This window comes from Caretta caretta, chromosome 6 (genome assembly GCF_965140235.1).
Source record: "Caretta caretta isolate rCarCar2 chromosome 6, rCarCar1.hap1, whole genome shotgun sequence".
Classification (NCBI taxonomy): Eukaryota; Metazoa; Chordata; order Testudines; family Cheloniidae; genus Caretta; species Caretta caretta.
The window spans coordinates 108,657,953-108,678,864 of record NC_134211.1 but is presented as its reverse complement, the minus strand read 5'-3'; the positions used below and the strand labels follow the sequence as shown (position 1 = coordinate 108,678,864).

Sequence of the window (20,912 nt, the reverse complement as noted above, 5' to 3'; positions counted from 1 at the left end):
GCATTTAGATTAACTTTTCAAACCTGAACATTAAGTTGCCAGTGGCCCCTTCTGTATGCAGGTAGGGGCCATTGGGAACTTAATGTTCAGGTTTGAAAAGTTTGTGAATCCATGCAGTTGATAATCTGCAGACCATGCCTCTCCCCCAGCTCCACCACCAAAATTCCTTAGCATGGTGCACAGGATACAGTCCCTCTGTTCAGGTTCTCACATTCTGGTGCTCTATGCATACTTATGCCCGGGAATGGCACTGGCTCTTGTGCTTTCGGGGCTTCTGGCACAATTTGCCTCTAAATATAGTAAGAAAATATGACAAAGTGGTTGTCTCAAGAAGTGGATGGTAAATATATTGCTAAAGCCTTGGTCTTTAACATAAGAATGGCCATACTGGCTCAGACCAAAGGTCCATCCTGTCTGCTGACAGCGGCCAATGCCAGATGCCCCAGAGGGAGTGAACCCAACAGATAACGATCGAGTGATCTCTCTCCTGCCATCCAGCTCCACCCTCTGACAAACAGGGGCTAGGGACACCATTCCTTACCCATCCTGGCTAATAGCCATTAATGGACTTAATCTCCATGAATTTATCTAGTCTCTTTTAAACCCTGTCATAGTCCTAGCCTTCACAACCTCCTCAGGCAAGGAGTTCCACAGGTTGACTGTGCTCTGTGTGAAGAAGAACTTCCTTTTATTTGTTTTAAACCTGCTGCCCATTAATTTCATTTGGTGGCCCCTAGTTCTTATATTATGGGAACAAGTAAATAACTTTTCTTTATTCACTTTCTCCACACCACTCATGATTTTATATACCTCTGTCATATCCCCCTTAGTCTCCTCTTTTCCAAGATGAAAAGTCCTAGCCTCTTTAATCTCTCCTCATATGGGACCATTCCAAACCCATAATCATTTTAGTTGCCCTTCTCTGAACCTATTCTAATGCCAGTATATCTTTTTTGAGATGAGGAGACCACATCTGTACACAGTACTCAAGATGTGGGCATACCATGGATTTATATAAGGGCAATAAGATATTCTCCATCTTATTCTCTATACTTTTTTTAATGATTCCTAACATCCTGTTTGTTTTTTTGACGGCTGCTGCACACTGTGTGGACGTCTTCAGAGAACTATCCACGATGACTCCAAGATCTCTTTCCTGATTAGTTGTAACTAAACTAGCTCCTATCATATTGTATGTATAGTTGAGGTTATTTTTTCCAGTGTGCATTACTTTACATTTATCCACATTAAATTTCTTTTGCCATTTTGTTGCCCAATCACTTAGTTTTGTGAGATCTTTTTGAAGATCTTTACAGTCTGCTTTGGTCTTAACTATCTTGAGCAGTTTAGTATCATCTGCAAACTTTGCCACCTCACTGTTTACCCCTTTCTCCAGATCAATTATGAATAAGTTGAATAGGATTGGTCCTAGGACTGACCCTTGGGGAACGCCACTGGTTACCCCTCTCCATTCTGAAAATTTACCATTTATTCCTACCCTTTGTTCGCTGTCTTTTAACCAGTTCTCAATCCATGAAAGGATCTTCCCTCTTATCCCATGACAACTTCATTTACATAAGAGCCTTTGGTGGGGGACCTTGTCAAAGGCTTTCTGGAAATCTAAGTACACTATGTCCACTGGATCCCCCTTGTCCACCCGTTTGTTGACCCCTTCAAAGAACTCTAATAGATTAGTAAGACATGATTTCCCTTTACACAAACCATTTTGACTTTTGCCCAACCATTTATGTTCTTCTATGTGTCTGACAATTTTATTCTTTACTATTGTTTCAACTAAATTTTCCCAGTACGGACATTAGACTTACTGGTCTGTAATTGCTGGGGATCATCTCTAGAGCCCTTTGGGGTTACATTAGCTATCTTCCAGTCATTAAACTCCTAACTATTGATAGGCAGCAGAAGTAAATATACTTTAATATTAATGGGAGCCCAAGTTTATGCTGAGGTGCAAAAATACAGGTAAAAAGAAATATGCAAACCTTCTAATTATATCATCTCATCTTTGTTTTAGGATACAAAACAATTACCTAGCCTTACAAAGAATTAATCAGGACTTGGAAGATAAACTTTACAGGATGGTAAGTTTTTTTAAAAAAATTAAATATATTTTTATGGTTCTTAAGTTACAGGACAAATGGCTGCATAACTGGTATGATTAAGCTTGTGCTGTACACAAGGGGATACTAAACCCAGGGAGCATGACTTTATCAATCTAATGAGCCAGCCCTGTAGCTGGCGTATATCTGCATAGTTCTATTAACTTCAACAAAGATGTGTCAATTTATATCAGTTGATGATCTGGCTGGACAATTTTGGCTTTAAAAGAATTCTGGTTAATTTGGTTAATATCTTCTTGTTCCTTAGGTTTGTAATATTTAGGTTTTAATTAAGAAAAAAAGATTTAAATGAGGCAATCCAAATGACCAAACTGAAAAATTTTTCATGGCTCTTTGGTACATTCATTCAGCTTTATCAAGTGATTTAATTGAGCTTGGAGAGTTTTCATATTCTGTCATAACTATCAGTCAGTCTCAGTATATTCATTTCTGTGTCAACATTGGTCCTACTGCCATAGGCCAGTTAGTAACTAAGGGGGAGAAATTATTGCACCAGGTATGGGCCTCTAGGTTTATAAGCATTATGAATAAAGCACATGAACATACAGTCATACTCTGCTTGGAGCTGTAAAAATTCCCTGTAATTTCATCAGTGGGGATGCTTATTTGTTAATGCACTTTTAACATAATATTCATTTCTAGGAAGATTTTAAAGAGAAATGTGGGTGTGATGTTGAGGAGGGATATGCATGGAACAACAATTGTAAACATTGTGTTGTGAGGAATTCTCTTGCAGTGCCTGGATCTCAGAAGGTCTTCAGGTCTTTACCCTTCCTGGACCCTTTACATCAACCCTGTAACCATCCATTCCCAACTCACCTTCCTTTCTGGTCCTTTAACAATCCCTTATGCATGCACATACATGCTTAACGCTGACACAGCCCTTTAAGGATGCTAGTGCAACACCTGGGGCATATTGCACAGAATAGCATATAACAGTTGAATGGAGAGGCAGACTGGAGCTATGCAAAACAAACTGGGCTTGACAATGTGCCTGATGAAGATGGGGGAATTTCAGATTTAGAAAAAGAGGACGACAGGAAATGGATTGTTAGACATTGGAGGGTGAAATAGGGAGGGAATCCAGGAATGCACAATTTAAAGCCCTCCCCCCCCCCAGCCCTAAACCGAAAATTGGAAACAGAACCTTAAATCTGAAGATTTCTCCTCCAGGCTCCAAATATCCTTGGACCCATTCATATCCCATGAATTTTGTGCAAATAAAGGATGCAAGATGTGATCCATAGTTAATAAAACATCAAGACATTAGTAACTGGAAAACAATTGATAAAGTGAGGGGCAATGATGGAGACAGTGAGCAGATTTGTTTTTAAGTTATATATATTTGATTATATCCTTGTCCCCCACCCATGATATGCTCATTTCTTCTTTTATTGTAAGATCCTTGGAACAGGGATTGTGTCTCCAGCTGTGTTCGGACAGCATCTAGCATGCTGTCATTGCGACCACAGTGCAACTAAATAATGACACTTCAAAATTCCAATTGGTAAACAAAAAGAAAGAAAGAGGTAACTCCAGGCACTCATAGAAAGTCACAGTTTTCTAGGTCATACCAGATACTTCGAAATAAACATGAGCTCTCAGACCCACAAGAGAATCTGTGCTTTAAAGCATGAGAAGAGAATCTCGCAATGAGTGGAACAGGACATGGTCCCAGTGGAGACCCTCACCTTTCTTTATTCCTTCCAGCATGAGAGGAAGTGAAGACTGATTCACAGGAACTGAAGAGGATCTCCAAGGCTTTATGGAGCACTTAATCTCAGAGTTGCTTTGTCTTCTGAACATTGAGACAGGAGAACCTGTTGGCAAAACCAGACAAAATCAAATGGAAACTAATAAAATCAAGGAGGATTATAGCAGATAGGGTGCCATGCTTGATTCAAATGGCCCAAATCATTTGATTTTCAGCGCACATTGCAAAGCCCAAGCTTTTCGGAAGAGTGGGGTGAATTAAAAGCTGAGCTGGCTATTATTGTAGGCTAGAATCACAGAGGTCTTTCTCCCCCCACTTTCTGTGTTGGGGAAGCAGCGGGACAGATTTTTGTTGTCTAGGTCAGTTTGTGTTTCACTGTATTTCAAAAGCATTTAAAGCCTCTGGATGGATGGTGCTGTTTTATAGAAATCCCAATAAACTTAAAAAATAGGCAAAAAACAAACTCATGCAAGCCTTGCTTTACCTTTGCCTATATATTTTGGTTCATATTTGGGTACTGAACAGTTAACATATCCAAATGGAATGAACAGGGAGGAGGTTGGGGAACAAAGGCAATACTTTTACAGTCCTAGTCCTACAACAGCATGTCTGCAGGCGGAGTCCCATTGAAGTTAAAGGAATGCTGCTCAGACAAAGGGCTCTGAATGCTTCTCTGCTGGTGCAGGATTGGGGCCTAAATTTGCTTTGTTTTTGCATCTATCCTCCCCCCCAAAAAAAACAAACAGAAAAGAAAAATATTAGGTGGACAAGGCAAAAAAAACCAAATCTAGTAACTGCCCTATTTTGGAGGAATCTGGAATTTTAAATTCACTTGTGCCTACTGTTAAGTGGCGTAAAAATTAGTTCCATTAAATAGAAAAAAAACCAGATTTTTCTTTGTGTATCAGTTGTTTTTCTCCTAACCTGTGCCTGCTTTTAAATACTGACCTATAAAACATTTTTTTTAAAAAAACTTTAACAACCTTGTGACTCTAGCCAAGTATTGTTGCCCAACTGAAAGTCGAAAAACAAAATGTAATCCATACTATCCCTGCTGAACGTGGCTAAAGGTTGAAACATGCGGTCCTTATTCAGATAAAAAAAAATCAATGTTAGTATGGTCTAAATAAGCACTACCATACTAAATTCATGTTACACCAGAAGCTAACAGATTAAGAACTTCAGCTTCTGCTGCTACAAACGTCTGTTCATAGCATAGTCAAGATCTGGATTTGGAGAAGATTTGCATGCTCCTGTCATCATCAACTTGTAGAGAAGTAAAATACAAACAATATCACAAGGTTCAAATCATTGGGATTTTCAGTCTTTATTGTCCAATTTTTAAGTTCTTCACCATTTTGACTTCAGAAATTACACCCAGGTGGTCTACAGCTATAGCAAGGCATGTATCTATCTATGCCATACATTGGGATATCAGAGGAAACAACCAACACCCTTAATCTACAGCAAATTTGCATGCAACAATTTCACTGATTGTATGAAGGAGATTGCACAGGTGGATTACTTGGTCCACCTGCACAAATCAACACAAATCTCCCAGCACACACACACCCTCCACACAAATACCCACACAGAATATGCAATAATCCGAAACATCACCCTGAAACCTAGAATATCTGTTGAATTGGTGTGAAGCACTGAGGACAGCTACAAGCATAACTGAGAGCTCTTTTTGTTTAGAAGAGTGTTTCCCAAACTTGGGACGCCACTTGTTCAGGGAAGGCCCCTGATGGGCCGGGCCGATTTGTTTACCTGGTGCGTCCGCAGATTCGGCCAATCGCGGCTCCCACTGGCCGCAGTTCGCAGTGCCCGGCCAATGGGGGTTGCGGGAAGTGGCGGCCAGTACGTCCCTCGGCCTGCGCCACTTCCCGCTGGGGGGAAGTGGCGCAGGCCGAGGGACGTACTGGCCGCCACTTCCCGCAACCCCCATTGGCCGGGCACTGCGAACTGCGGCCAGTGGGAGCCGCGATCGGCCGAACCTGCGGCCGCACCAGGTAAACAAACCGGCCCGGCCCGCTAGGGGCTTTCCCTGAACATGTGGCGTCCCAAGTTTGGGAAACACTGGTTTAGAATATCACCAGATTCAATCATCACTGGGAACTGCAGTCTGCTTCTGTCCAATTTTTAAGTTCTCAGCCATTTTCAGGGAACGGGGTTAGGGTTTCAGGTACTAGTATGCCATGAGGACCCGATTCTCATTTATATTATGGCCACTGTTGCAATGTAAAATAGAGAGAAGTTACATTTATACCCATTGTAAAGAGAGATCAGTATAAATGAGTGTCAGGCCACAAAATGTGTTAAGACACTTGAGCACTCCACTGGTGGTTATTCTGATTCCTGTCTATGAGTGAGGAGCAGAGCTCTGGGGTTCCAGACACTACTTTATTCAAATCTTGCATGTTCTGGGGCTTATCTAGTCTCATGTCCATAATTCATTCTCCAACATCTCCAACAGGGGAACCTTCAGATGAATGAAATATGACTACAGTTTAGCAATGTCCAGAGCTCAAGGATAGGTGAGTCTGTCATGGAGATATCACTTAAAAGAAACAGGTCTCGTTGGGCAAAAATTTTTGGAAGAAGTTTCATGTCAAAAAAGTAGATTCTGTGATACTGCAACATTTTGCAAATTAGTGTCAGTTTCATACAGGGCCATAATTAGGGCAAGGTGAGTGGGGCAGCTGACCAGGGCGCTGAGCTGCCAGGGGCACGAAATGGGGCAGCCCACAGGATCAGGCCCAGCAGCATCAGGGCCCCCCATAGGATTGGGCCCAGCAGCGTCTGCCTGGAGCCAAGGATGCTCAGGGCCTCCTCTGCCCGCAAGGTTGCGGGCCCAGTGATCCCGGCTGGATCAGGCTCCCAGGCACTAGGGCCCTGGGCAGGGTGGCAGGCAGGCAGTGCGCTGAGTGCTGCTTGGCTCCTATGGAGCATGCTCATTGCACAGTAACGTCTGCTGAAGCCGCTGCCCTCACTGGGGATTTAAAAAGTTAAAGGGGGGCAAAGGGAGCAAATGCGGGGGTAGGTAGGGTCTGAGCAGGGGGTGGAAACTGACTGCATGGGGGTGGGGGGCAAACAGCTGGAAGTAGAGGCAGGGGAGGGGCAAAGGAGCAAAATAGCAGGGGTTAGGAGCCAGAGTTCATCCGGGGTGAGGCACTGCCACATGGTGGCAGAGGACGAAGCCCCAGCACAGGATGGGGCAGAGCGGGTAACAGTTACCCCAGTGGGATGAGCCACCTTCCCTGCTTGGCAAAAAAGGGGAGGGAGGACAGAGGGGACCTTCCATGCTTAGGAGAAAATGTTCAGACAAGAAAAACGAAGACCTCCTGGGCCACTTGTGATTTGCAGTTAGGGGAAGCAACAGTAGAAACAAAGAAAGTAAACACTGCACAAGTAAAACATGCCCTGCTCCCTCCTTGAGCTGTGTTTTCCTGTTACTGTGACCTACCCTTACCTGTTGCTGCCCCAGCCTGATTCAATTGTTATTACAGAGAACAGAATAAGAAGCCTCCCTCTGACCCATTGTTATAATGCTCCATCCCCTGGCCAGCAAGGTGCACTCACACATCAGGGAATTGACACCTTCAGGGCAAACTGGCCAAGGATGCTGAACACACCTTGGCTTTTCTTTTAGAAGGTCTCTACTTTTGGGCTACGGACAATTTTCAGTTGTGCCCGGACAGATAAAAATGCAGGCCATTCACTGCACAGGTGAAGAGACCAACAGGGAAATCTGCACTAGGTGCAAATCTGAATTGGGGCTGCTGGTGAGATATGCACTAGCAAAGGAACAGGTCCACTGTGACCGGTCCTTGTAGCATTCTAGGCTGTGATCCAGCCAGTCTGTTCCTGACACCCTTCTCTATTAGACCAGGGCCATCACCTTGGTGATATGTCCATCTACTCACTATAACCAGGTGTGGCAAGATGTGACTCACCAGCACAGTGCCTCCCGCTGGTCATCCTGGGAATTAGCTCTCCAGCCTCCAGAGTGCCCTCTGCAGGCTGGTGTCCCACTTGCTTCAGGCCCCAGTGTCCCTCCCAGACCCCGGTGCCCCTTCCCTCAGTGTTCTGCCCTCTGCAGTCTCCTGGCAGTCTCTGGGTCTCCCCGCCCCGGGGAATCCCCACCTTGCCTCAGCGGCTACTGCCAGTCCTCATCTAGCCCCCACACACTGCAGTCTGTACCACTCATCATCAGCAAGGAGGGTTTGGACCTGCTGCCTTTGCCTACCCTTAGGCTGCCCCTCTGCAACCCCAATACCTGCTTTAAGCCTTCAGCAAGGCCTGCAGGCTGGGGGTTTTCCAGCCTGGAGCTCCCCAGCTCCTCTGGCCTTTCCCCAGCCCTGCTTCACTCTAGGTACCCTGGTGAGCTCCCAAGCAGCCAGTCCCACCTCTCTCCACAGTTAGAAAGAGACTGCCTGAGTGCCTGGCTCTCAGCCTTTTATAGGGCCAGCTGTGGCCTCATTGGGGCGTGGCCCCAGCTGTGGCTGCCTTCCCCATCAGCCTAGTCTTTGGCTCACAGCCCCAGCCCTCTCCCAGGGCTGGCTGTAACCCTTTCAGGCCCGGAGCAGGTGACCACCCCGCTATACCATGGCATTGGCATGGTCTCACACTGAAGCACCGCATAATCTGATTTCACAATCACCACAGCCATATACTTTCTTCTGTCCCCACACTTAGGTGTGAGGGGCCTTGCCTGGCCAGAATTTAAATGCCATAGAACCATAGGGTTAGAAGGGACCCTAAACGGTCATCTAATCTAACCTCTTGCCAAGATGCAGGATGTATGATGCCTCTTATCAGCTATCACAACTTAGCTTCCGCAACTAAATGATACTTCCCACACTGGCCTTATACAAACAAGCCATGCTGCTATAATCCTTTACCTTTAAAGGGACATAATCACAATTTGCTTGGCAGGATTCAGCAGGAGAAATGATCAGGTATAAACCAACCATAATATTGTACTAGGAAGCAAACAATAATCAATACTCTTCTTAGAAAAATAAAATCACAATGCAAAAGGTAAAAAGCAAATCTTATAACCTCCCCCACCCTAAAATGGCTGACTCCATCATATAAAGGCCAGAGAAAGGATGGCTTCTGCTTATACAGAGTCAGATGCTATGGTGGGAATTCAATTGCTAGATAATCCTCCTCCATGGTAGATTCATTCTTTGTTTACTCTTGAGCCCCTTTTATTCTCCACTGTGTCACTGAGAGAAGTGGCTGTTTATTCTAGCCACAGTCTCACTGCGGGGTGATGGAAAACCACCAGTATCGCTTCTTTTATAAACAGAAAAGCAACTTTTTGTCTTTCTGAATATGTTTTATGCTATTAAGTCATTGCAGAATCCATATTTATGTTATGATTATTTTCAGTCCATGTTGTTTTTCGGTGCCTAACAATGAGTTTACTTACAGGATATATAGGATGCTATAAGGATGTTAAAGGATGTGAAAATGAATGTGGCACCTAAAAGAATCATACAGTAGCTTTTATTGTCTACCTACTGTACCAATACGCAAAAATAAATGCGTTATTACTCTATAATATCCTAACTCAAAAAAAACGGTAGTGGGTGCAAATATGCTTATTCACCCAGAACGCCAAAATGCCTAGTTACAGCTCTGGTTTCACAGAATCGTTTCAGTTGGGAGAAAAAATGAAAAAAAGTTAGAAAAAGTTGACTTTTTTTAAATAAAGCATTTCAATTTTCAGTTCAAAACAATTCATTTCAACATTTCCTTTTAGTTTTTAAAAACTAAATTAAATGTTTTTAAATAGTCAAAAATAAAGCATTCAACATTTCATTTGACCTGAAATGATTTCCTCGCCCCCCCGCCCCCAGTTTTTGAGAATTGCCAGAGAATCCCCAAAACAGCTCAACTTGTGAGAGGCCAGGGCAATGGAACTGAAGAGTTGGGGGAAGGGTTGGTGAATCTGGTTGGAAACCTCAGTTTTTCATAAACGTCTAACAAACGGATTCAACCAAGGCAATAAACCAGTAAAAAAGTATTATTACTTCACCTACCTTGTCTCTCTGCGTGAGCCAAGGCATGGACTTTAGAATAAAAATCTGTACCTGGTTTTCCCATGACAGCTACCAATCAGCCATTAGTATTTAGATAAAAAACGTGGAAGATGGATACAACTAGGAAATGTCAGGCTATTTCTGACTTATACCTAAGGACTCCGAAAACCCAGCATGTGATTTTGCTCCTGCATAAAGAATGAAGACTTTGAAGGTGACTTTGAGCAGTTGGAGTGATTTAGAGCACCTCTTTTTTCTGCACTAAGAAGCACTTGCATTTTTTCTTTTTGCTGAATGCCTGATGAAAGTGAAATGGAGGTGACCTAAATATACTTTAAGGGATTTGCATCCCAAAGACAAGAAAATTTAGAGTCAGCGCTACCTGACAGGCTCATTTTCTCACATTCAGTGAGGACAGTTGTGAATTTTCAGAGACATTTAGAAGGTCAGTCAGTCAGGGCAGAATCCAGAGAAAGTGTGTTTCTGAGAGCCAAGAAAAATTCCTAAAAATCTTCTTTTTGGGACAAAATTACTCGAAATGCCAAGTTTCAGAGGAACAGCCGTGTTAGTCTGTATTCGCAAAAAGAAAAGGAGTACTTGTGGCACCTTAGAGACTAACCAATTTATTTGAGCATGAGCTTTCGTGAGCCACAGCTCACTTCATCAGATGTGAGCTGTGGCTCACGAAAGCTCATGCTCAAATAAATTGGTTAGTCTCTAAGGTGCCACAAGTAGTCCTTTTCGAAATGCCAAGTAATTTATAAAAATAGCTATTGAAAAAATCTAATTTCCTAGATGTTTTAAGACCTTTTCTTTTTATCTTAGAGCCACTTTTCTTTACTCCCAAAACCCATGTCTAGCTATTGCTCTCACACACCTTCTTCCCTCCACAAATTCACTCTACATTCAGTTTTTCTCTGTCCAAATCCTTTTCAGTAACCTCACCAGCATGACAAAGTGTTCAGCTGTTGCCAACAGGACTGGCTCAAGCTTTTTTGCCACCCCAAGCCAAAAAAAAAAAAAAAAAAGGTGGCCGGTGAGCTGCCGAAGTGCCGCCCCTTCACAGGGGCCACCCCAGGCATGTGCTTCCTTAGCTGGTGCCTGGAACCGGCCCTGGTTGCCAAAGATGAATACACACAAGACCAAAATTTTAAAAGCCCAGGCCCGAAATTGCATTTTTGCACACATGAATTACCCAGGCCCAAGCTGCATGCACTTGTCAGCATTGTGGAGATGTAAATGCATATCCATGCACAAATCTGAGACTTGCGTACACATCAGCTGTTCTGTGCACATGATTTGAGCAGGCACAGATTCATTTTTCATTCTGTGTGTTTGTGTACAGGAGTTAGTTTTCCAGTAGTAATGGCATAGATGAATCATAGAATATCAGGGTTGGAAGGGACCTCAGGAGGTCATCTAGTCCAACCCCCTGTTCAAAGCAGGACCAATCCCCAACTAAATCGGGCTTTGTCAAGCCTGACCTTAAAAACATCTAAGGAAGAAGATTCCACCACCTCCCTAGGTAACACATTCCAGTGCTTCACCACCCTCCTAGTGAAAATGTTTTTTCCTAATATCCAACCTAAACCTCCCCCACTGCAACTTGAGACCATTACTCCTTGTTTTGTCATCTGTTACCACTGAAAACAGTCTAGATCCATCCTCTTTGGAACCCCCTTTCAGGTAGTTGAAAGCAGCTATCAAATCCCCCCTCATTCTTCTCTTCCGCAGACTAAACAATCCCAGTTCCCTCAGCCTCTCCTCATAAGTCATGTGTTCCAGTCCCCTAATCATTTTTGTTGCACTCTGCTGGACGTTTTCCAATTTTTCCACATCCTTCTTGTAGTGTGGGGCCCAAAACTGGACACAGTAGATGGATTGATCCCACATGTCCATTTCATATTGCAGCACTTGCTAGTTCTGACTCAGTGGCTGAAAATAACAAAATGGGAAGCTGTTTCTAAAGTCTCCTTCCTTTCTGCCAAAGTCAGAACTTTTCTTCCTCTCCCCATCCGCAGTAGGAAATCTTTCACTAATTCTGACAGCCTGAGGACGTACAGAACCTCTCTCATCACCCTGTTTTGTATGGCGACAGAAGACATCTCACTTTCAATTTTCTTTTTGTAACAGAGCAGGTCCTCCTTGCTTTCCAACATGCTGCATGTCTCCTGGTTTCTATTTCCAGTTTGTGATTGCTCTATATTTACTAAGCATCTGCCTGGGTTTTGGACTCTCTCTGCTTCCAGGTAAAATGACCAGACGGTTCCAATTTTCAGGGAATATTCTAGTAACAGTTGTTTTTAAGTATCCTGGGATATGTTCCTGTTTACTGAGTTTTTCAAGCCATCCATTTCATCCTGGTACCTGAATTTCCATGTCCATGTCTGTCTGTGTCAGAATACAGGGCCTGTCTCCTGGCCAGCAGGTGGAAGGTAATTTCAGCTGGAATTTCCAAAAGAAGCATGAGAGAGTTATGTGTTCAAATCCCATGAAATAGGGGTTAGGCACCTAACACGCTTAGGCTCCTTTAAAAACACCAACCTGGGTCCATTGTCATTATTTGTGAATGCATTATTAGTGAGGAGTCCAGGAAGACCTCTAGGCTGCATAACATTTTGATAAAGGAAAGGGGGCAAATACTCTTTAGTGAAAGTGATATTAGGTTTCCTCTTCCTGCTAGGATCACCTGTGTCTTACCTAGCTTTACCTTCAGCCAGTACTCATCATCCAGGTTCTGTTTTCATTCATGGACCCGGTGCTTGCATTTAAAGTGATGGCTGCCACATGAATATAGCTGATGTTAAAGGCTTTGATGTCTTACAGTCACCATGTCCAGTAGTTTGATGTACACATTGAATTATATGGGGGAGCGAATGGAGTCTTGTGGGATTCCAGGAGTGAGAGTTCTGGAGGCAAAGGTGTGTTTGCCCATTGTGATCATCCAGGGTCAGCCTCTGCTGAAGGATCATAACCAACTGAATGGGTAACTGCTGACCCCCTCTAGAGCTCAGAAAAATCCCAGAGTATGGATGTTTGCCCATTGTTCTTGACTAGGAGGAGATTGGCTGCCAGCAAATGTTTGTGCACCTCATCCCAGAATAAAACCTAAGAATAATACCTAGTTCTAATGTAGCACTTGTCATCTCAAATGCTTCACAAAGGAAGACAAGAATCAGCAACCCAGTTTTTACAGATGTGGAAACTAAGATTCAGGAAGGTGAAGTGAATTGACCAAGGTCACCCAGCAGTCCAGTGGCAGAACTGGGAATATAAATCATGTCTCCTGAGTCCCAGTCCAGTGTCCTATCTACTGGACCACATAGGATATTGATAGATGACAGGCACAGTTGGAGATGAGACAGATTTCCACCAGTTTTTATCCCTACTTTTTTTAAAATACAGATGAAAAATAGACAGGCAGTGTTTGTCATAGCCTAAGAACATACCTGAATGGAATCCATTTAGTCTGGTTCCCTGTCTCTAGAAGTGGTTTCTACCAATTGTTTCCAAAAAATCTATTTTTCAATGAAAGAAGAAACACCTCACAGAAACAGACAGCCCAGCAGCTACAGAGTTCAAAACAAAGTAATTTTGACTGCGCAGGAGGGAGTATGAAATTAATCGAGATAGGAAGAAGATAATGACTTGGGGAGGCACATATAAAAAAAGAGGGAGAAAGGTTAGCTTGAATATTGGACCTCTAATAATTGAATCCTGTACACTCAGAATCGTATATAGAATCATTATTGTTATGACATTTGTCAGTTTTATTATTACAGTGACTGTCTCCAGCAGCATCCTCTCTGTTCACTATAGACTTAGTTACTTGCCTCTTTTACAGGAAACAAATATTTCTTCTTTCAAGCTAGTGTCATTGCAACATTCTCGGAAGATGTTATTAAATTGACACAAGGGGATTATCATGGATCAGCACCATCTCTCGTCCCTCCAGCTAAAATGTATTTAGTACATTACCACCCAACACTGCTCTACCCTCGGAATCCAGGCTGTTCATTTAAATTCACTGATATGCAGGGAGATTTAAATGAAATTAACAAAATTTGCTTGTAATTAGAAGCTGTGGCCGCATAGACCAGGAGGTAGACCAGCTGGTTCAAGAAAAGACTCTTACTAATAAGATGAAAATTAGAGTATGTCTTTCTTCAAGCAGAGTAACAATGGTGGGAAAGTGGTGTCAGATGAAGACTATATGATGGTTTTATCTGGATGGTGTGGCTAAAGGCAAGGTTAGGCAATTTTACCTTTCTTTCTGTACTATAAGCACATGGCAGTAGGTATAGTTTGCATGCAAAAGAAAAAAAAATCAAAATAAGACACATGCTTCTCTTTCTGGAGAGAGGAGGAGACAAGAAAGGTATTTGCAGTACTTTGTCACTGGGTTGGTCTCAGGATATGAGTCAAGATGAGTGAGGTAATATCTTTTATTAGACCAGCTTCTGCTGGTGAGAGAGGCAATCTTGTCTTTCCCCAAACAGAAGTTGGTCCAATAAAAGATAGGAAAAGACATTCCAGATGTGTTGTCAGGTTGCTTAATGCAGTATTGGAAGGCACCCAGATACCACAGTGATACGTGTGGTATAAAAAATTATGTAGGATAGAAAATAGAATTACATCCAGTTATAAACATAACTAAAGCTGGAAACAGCTAGTTCTGCAGAGAAATAGCCCTGTGAGAACAGGCCAAAACAGTTATAAACAGGAAAGGAACTTTTAACAGAATGCTACAGTCTTAATCTAGGACTGGGGAAAAACAGAAGAGTGTAGAAAAAAAAACAAAAAAACCAACCTCCAGTGGACTTTCAGTGGGTGCACACATTTCCTTATTTTGCACCATTTAATTGCTGCATCACCTTTCCACATATCCTTCTCCAGGAGGTGGAGACAACTGGCCCACAGGAATTAGAGAAAACAGGGTACAGGGCCTACTTTGTCTTGCACACCCAAACTCTGGATGGCCTGAGAAGAGATGACAAAAGAAAATGTTTCAATTCAAGCAGACCTGACCTAACATGAAATATTTCTATTTTCCTGATGAGATCAGTGTAACATTAAATTAGGATTATTTCTCTGTAACTGAACTAAACTACGAGGACCAGATCCTACTCCTGAATGACAAAGCTCCTATTGGACTTCAGTACAAGCAGGCTTGCACCCTATGGGAAAAATACCGAACACTTAACACCACTACTTTTCTACAGAACAAGGGCAAACAAAGAGTGACTCAATATTATTCAAGCTCCTTGCTTAACAAGCTGCATTTTAGCACTTCCATAACACCATTTCTTTCTGTGATATGTTTTTAATTATACACAACTTTTTTAACCATACACCATGCAAATTAACCTTTGAATCTGTGACATTTGGTAGTCAAGGAAACAAACCTTTGAGGCCTTTTCTAGTATGTAGTTAAATATGAAGTGAAGAGCAAGTAATTCTTCCACTAAAAAGTGTCAGAGCATGAGAGCCAAAGCCTTAGATAAATCACTAAGACCCTTCCAAGATACCTTTAAATAATGCTGTACTGTTTAGATATAGAGAACATAAATCCGACTGTGCCCAAGGTCATTTTTAAACAAATGACATACTGGTTATTATTAAGAAGATTAAATTCTATAATTTAACTCTGATGGACACAATTAGATTGGTGTGTGCAGTGTTGATGTAGCTGTGTCGGTCCCAGGATATTAGAATCAAGGTAGGTGAGGTAATCACTTTAATTGAACCAATGTCTGTTGGTGAGAGAGACCAGATTTTGAGCTTGCAGCTTCTCTCTCTCACGAACAGATGCTGGTCCAATAAGAGATTACCTCACTCACCCTGTTCCACAATTAGATTGGGTCAGTAACTCAGATTTGAGGCATTATTTCCCTCTTTGTTTACATGTCCCTATGTTGCAAAATAGTATGTGTTGGGGATATAGAAAGTGAACTTGCATCAAATCTACTCCATCCAGGTCCTCCTATTGTTAATAAAGATTTTCAAGTATGGTACACCTGAACATGCCCATACTCCATGGGGTTTTGACTCTAGATCAGAATTCCAACTTTGTAGCTTGAATCTCTAAGGAATGCAGATTTGGACAAGTAGTTCAATAACTCCATGCTGCTGTATGACATTAAGGAAAACAGATTTTAAAGCTATCAGATGAGCTGTGCAAATTGTATGGACAACTACGTATTTGCACTTGCATTTACCTGATTTACTTGCTTAAATACAGATTTATTCCTATGCAATGGGAAGTGCACTGACCCCTTGTGCAAGGGTTTAAAAAAAGTGGCCTTCAGAGAGCAATTCTGTTGAAATTGCTAGCATTCTCTTTTGAATAAGAAGTTACCAGTGTTCACACGTGAGATCATCCAAGTAACATTTTCAAGCTACAGTATGGTTCCCTAATACAATGGTTATTGAAAGCCCATGCACACAGCCATTTGTTTCTCTTTGTTAAGGATATAGACCAGGGGTGGGCAAACTACAGCCTGTGGGCCACATGCGGCCCATCAGACCTTTTAATATGGCCCTCGAGCTTCAACCAGGGAATGGGGTCAGGGGCTTGCCCCACTCCGCATGTGCTGTGGCTCTGCGTGGCTCCCGGAAGCAGTGGCATGTCCCCCCTCTAGCTCCTATGCGTAGGGGCAGCCAGGGGGCTCTACATGCTGCCCCCGCCCCAAGCGCTGCCCCCACACCTCCCATTGACCTGGAAACACAGCCAATGGGAGCTGCAGGGGTGGCGCCTGTGGACAGGGCAGCATGCAGAGCCACCTGGCCATACCTTCATACAGGAGCCAGAGGGGGGACATGCTGCTGCTTCCGGGAGCTGCTTGAGGTAAACGCCAACCAGAGCCTGCACCCCTGGCCTTCTCCCACGCCCCAACCCCTTGCCCCAGCCCTGATCCCCCTCCCGCCCTTCAGACTGCTTGGTTCCAGCCCAGAGCCCCCTCCGTCACACCCCAACACCCTGCCCCAGCCCAGAGCCCTCTCCTGCACCCTGAACTCCTAATTTCTGGCCCCACCCCAGAGCCCACACCCCCAGCCGGAGCCCTCACCCTCACCCTCACCCTCTCCCACACCCCAACCCCCATTTCGTGATCATTCTTGGCCCACTATACAATTTCCCTACCCAGATGTGGCCCTCGGGCCAAGGAGTTTGCCCACCCCTGACCAAGACACTGTACAACTCAAAACTACAATGGTTAAATCCCCCTAACATATCTCCATACTATCCCCACTCATCTCAACAACTCCTAGAATTACTTCCCTTTCTGAATCACCTCTAAAGTAACTTGCCTAATTATTTTGTGGTCATGGAGTATATTGATTTCACAAGCAGCTGTGTATTGGCAGTCTCAAAATCTTTGCCTTCCTATTTGCAGCAATGCTGCACTTCCTAATCATTGCAGGGCATACTCAAGTGAAAATATTCTCTTTATTTTGATAAATAAGTATATCCCAAAAGTTCAACAGTCGTTTTCAGAATGAAAACCCATGTTCAAAGAAATGTATGGTAGCGATTCCAAATTCATCCTAAAAGAACTCACAATATAATAGAGGACTTAAAGATTAATTAACTTGAACCAGTTTACTGGGGGCTTATATTTTTTGACTCTACCTTTGTAAACATAGCACAGCACCATCTGGCAGGATGGGGATCAGAAAAGACATGATTTAATTATATGTTCTGTCTGACTAAATAAAATTCAATTAAGGATGATGTGATTATTAAATCAAAAACACATTAGTGGGTGTCAGTCAAGTGTGTAAGCATCAAATACATACATAACCATAAAGAAGCTATCCAAGTACTGACCAAAAAAAATCAATGAAAATACCTAACAAATTTAGCTCAGGTCTCTCAATAGAAGATGTAAACTGAAATTTATTTACAGAATGAATCTTCTGCACTGGCGGGTTGTATAACTCTTACTCTAATATTAGGTGATCTAACTAGCAGTTATTGGTTGTTTTGCCACAAAAGTTAATGTTACATTTTGCAGAACGAACTGAACTTAATATGGCACAATGTAACTGACACTTGTTCTGTCCTGATATTTAAACACTACTTTTTAAAAAGTTTGCATAATTTTGTATTTAATTCTAATGATTTTCTTTCAATTTCACAGAGCAAGTATACAGAAACATGAGTGCATGCAAAAATAAGAGACATCAAATGAAGTAAAAATATCATTCCTACACAAGATGTAAGGAAAGCAGATCAAATGCTATCAAAGATGTTCAAGTTATCAAATGAATTTACTATTAAATTCCTTTAAATAAGGTGGAATCAATCCCCTAATCAGATCACTAATGAGCAGACAGAAGGATGATTTCAGTTTTATAAGATCTCCAAAAATAAAGAGATGGGGCTAAATGAACTCTGCTCCAGCAGTGCAAAGTAGTCTAAAAACCAGTTTAGACAGTTCCATTGAAATTCCCATGACACAGGAACTCTCTTGGGGATGTAGAGCCACACCCTACCTTTCCCCATAGTCCCTGGTTTGTGGTACATTCTGTGGTCTGGCTGAAGCTGCTAGGAATCCCCAGAGCCTGCAGCCTCCTGTGAGTCTCAGGGTGCTCTGAATTATGCTGGGGAGCTCTCTGCTCCTGGCAACCCAGCGATTGAAAGAGGAGGAAGATAGCGTAAAATCAACTGTGTTCCTTCCAGCCTCCCATCAACACACCAGGGTTCTACGCCAACCACACTTCAGATGGACTCAATGATCAGGGCCACAAATTCTTGAGACATTTAAAAAAAATTAAATTAAATTAAAAAAGAAAAAAAAAAGACTATGGTCAAGGTTTGCTGGGTCTATCTATCGGGCCTATCTATTTTTAAAGGTAATTAGAGGAAGAGATGATTTCATATTTTGTGGGAGCGAAGGGGAAGCAAGTGTCTAAGTCTTCAAAAGTTGCCACTGATGTTGGTTGCTCCAGATTTGGGATGCTTCAGCTATCTCAGGCTTGAAGAACTCCGCTGGAATTATGCTGATTAACATTGTTGAAGACTCGATATATCAAACTGGGCATCCAAAAAAAATCAAGGTAGTCAGCATTAAACATTTTTGAAAATGCAGGCCTAAACTTCTAGGTACCAATAGCCCTAATTACCCACTTTGGGGTTTTGCCCTCAAACCCTCATCCTGGTCCCAACATGCCCCAAACACTTCTGCAGGAAATACACTCGTGGGATTGGGCAAACTAAGGTTTTCTTCTAGTTTGAGTCTCTCCCACTGCAGGAGGCAACACACTACAGCAATCCATCATGGGGACACTGAAGTCTCACACCAGCTAACATTTAGAGGATCTTCAGCTCTACCAATCTCCTGACTAGCACCACCCTTGGCTCAATTCATATAAGAAATGTTACAGGGGGAATCAGGCCCTTGAGCCACCTCCCCTAAACAAGTCCCATTAAGTATCCCAGTCAGACTGGGATGTGGCAGTGCTCAGTCCCCATCCTCTGATACTCCAGAAACTGCTCAGACCCACTTTCTTGTAGGGTTCAGTCTGCATTTTATGCCAAACCCTTCCACCAGTGCCTCACAGTTTTAAATCCCTACATCACTCAGTCCTTCTTTACTAGTGTCCTAGCCTAAAGATCTTTCTAGCCTGGGCTCTTTTGGTAGACTCAGCTAGCCTTGTGCTCCCCGCTTATCATGCTTCCTTCCTGGCTTTTATCAGGTTAGCCAGCAGAGGGCTAATTAGTTCCTTACCTCCCCAGCCTCTCCTACTGATTAGCTCATTGCTCAGTTGGCAGTCACTGGAGAAGCTAATTGAGACTTCAGTAATCAGCATGCCAACCCACCTGTCAGACCGCAGCACTCTATCACTTTGCTAGACACTAAAAATTATGGACTGAACAGAGAAACTGGATTTATGGCTTATTACAAAAATCTGTAGCCACTTACAACCCCCCCCCCCCCCAGTTTCCTCCCCCTGACTGGAGGGGTGCTAACAGGCCACTTTACCTAGAATGGTCCCTTGAATTGTGTTAACTACTTATGCTAAACAAGGTGTTCTACTTTGTATTTAGCTGTGTCACTCTGATTTAATTTCCCAGATCTGAAGAAGAGCTCTGTGACTCTCGAAAGCTTGTCTCTCTCACCAACAGAAGCTGGTCCAGTAAAAGATATTACTTCACCCACCTTGGGTGTCTAATATCCTGGGAACACCACTGGATACACAGACCAACTGGCAGTACTGAAACGCACCATTTGTATGTTTCACAAACTTTTTCCCCCCAGAAAATTAAGTGAGAAGGAAAGAACTGGTTGAATTTCAGAAATGTTTATAGGGCAGCCTAGACATCTGAGTCTGTTGAACAGTAAGAAGCTGAGGGGACACCATTGCATATATACTAATCTCCTGGGATCAGAGAGTCACACTGTCAAGGTTCCTTCCCCACTCTGAACTCTAGGGTACAGATGTGGGGACCTGCATGAAAACCCCCTAAGCTTATTTTTAGCAGCTTAGGTTAAAACTTCCCCAAGGTACAAACTATTTTACCTTTTGCCCTTGGACTTTATTGCTGCCACCACCAAGCGTCTAACAAATATATAACAGGGAAAGAGCCCACTTGGAAATGTCTTCCCCCAAAAATCCCCCCAAACCCTACACCCCCTTTCCTGGAGAAGGCTTGATAAAAATCCTCACCAATTTGCATAGGTGAACACAGACCCAAACCCTTGGCTCTTAAGAACAATGAAAAAGCAATCAGGTTCTTAAAAGAAGAATTTTAATTGAAGAAAAAATAAAAGAATCACCTCTATAAAATCAGGATGGTAAATACCTTACAGGGTAATCAGATTCAAAACATAGAGAATCCCTCTAGGCAAAACCTTAAGTTACAAAAAAACACAAAAACAGGAATATACATTCCGTTCAGCACAACTTATTTTATCAGCCATTTAAACAAAACAGAATCTAATGCATATCTAGCTAGATTACTACTAAGTTCTAAGACTCCATTCCTTTTCTGTTCCCGGC

General features: G+C 42.8%; 1 protein-coding gene across 12 annotated transcripts in view; it reads left to right on the top strand.

Moving 5' to 3' along the window:
• The window catches only part of BEGAIN (brain enriched guanylate kinase associated), a 260,116-nt gene that overhangs the window by 160,472 nt on the left and 78,732 nt on the right, over positions 1 to 20,912 (top strand). For all 12 annotated transcript variants that reach the window (XM_048855775.2, XM_048855769.2, XM_048855776.2 and 9 more), the window contains one exon: positions 2,033 to 2,099. In XM_048855775.2, the coding sequence (XP_048711732.1) occupies positions 2,033 to 2,099 (67 nt within the window). The remainder of the gene's footprint in view (positions 1 to 2,032; positions 2,100 to 20,912) is intronic.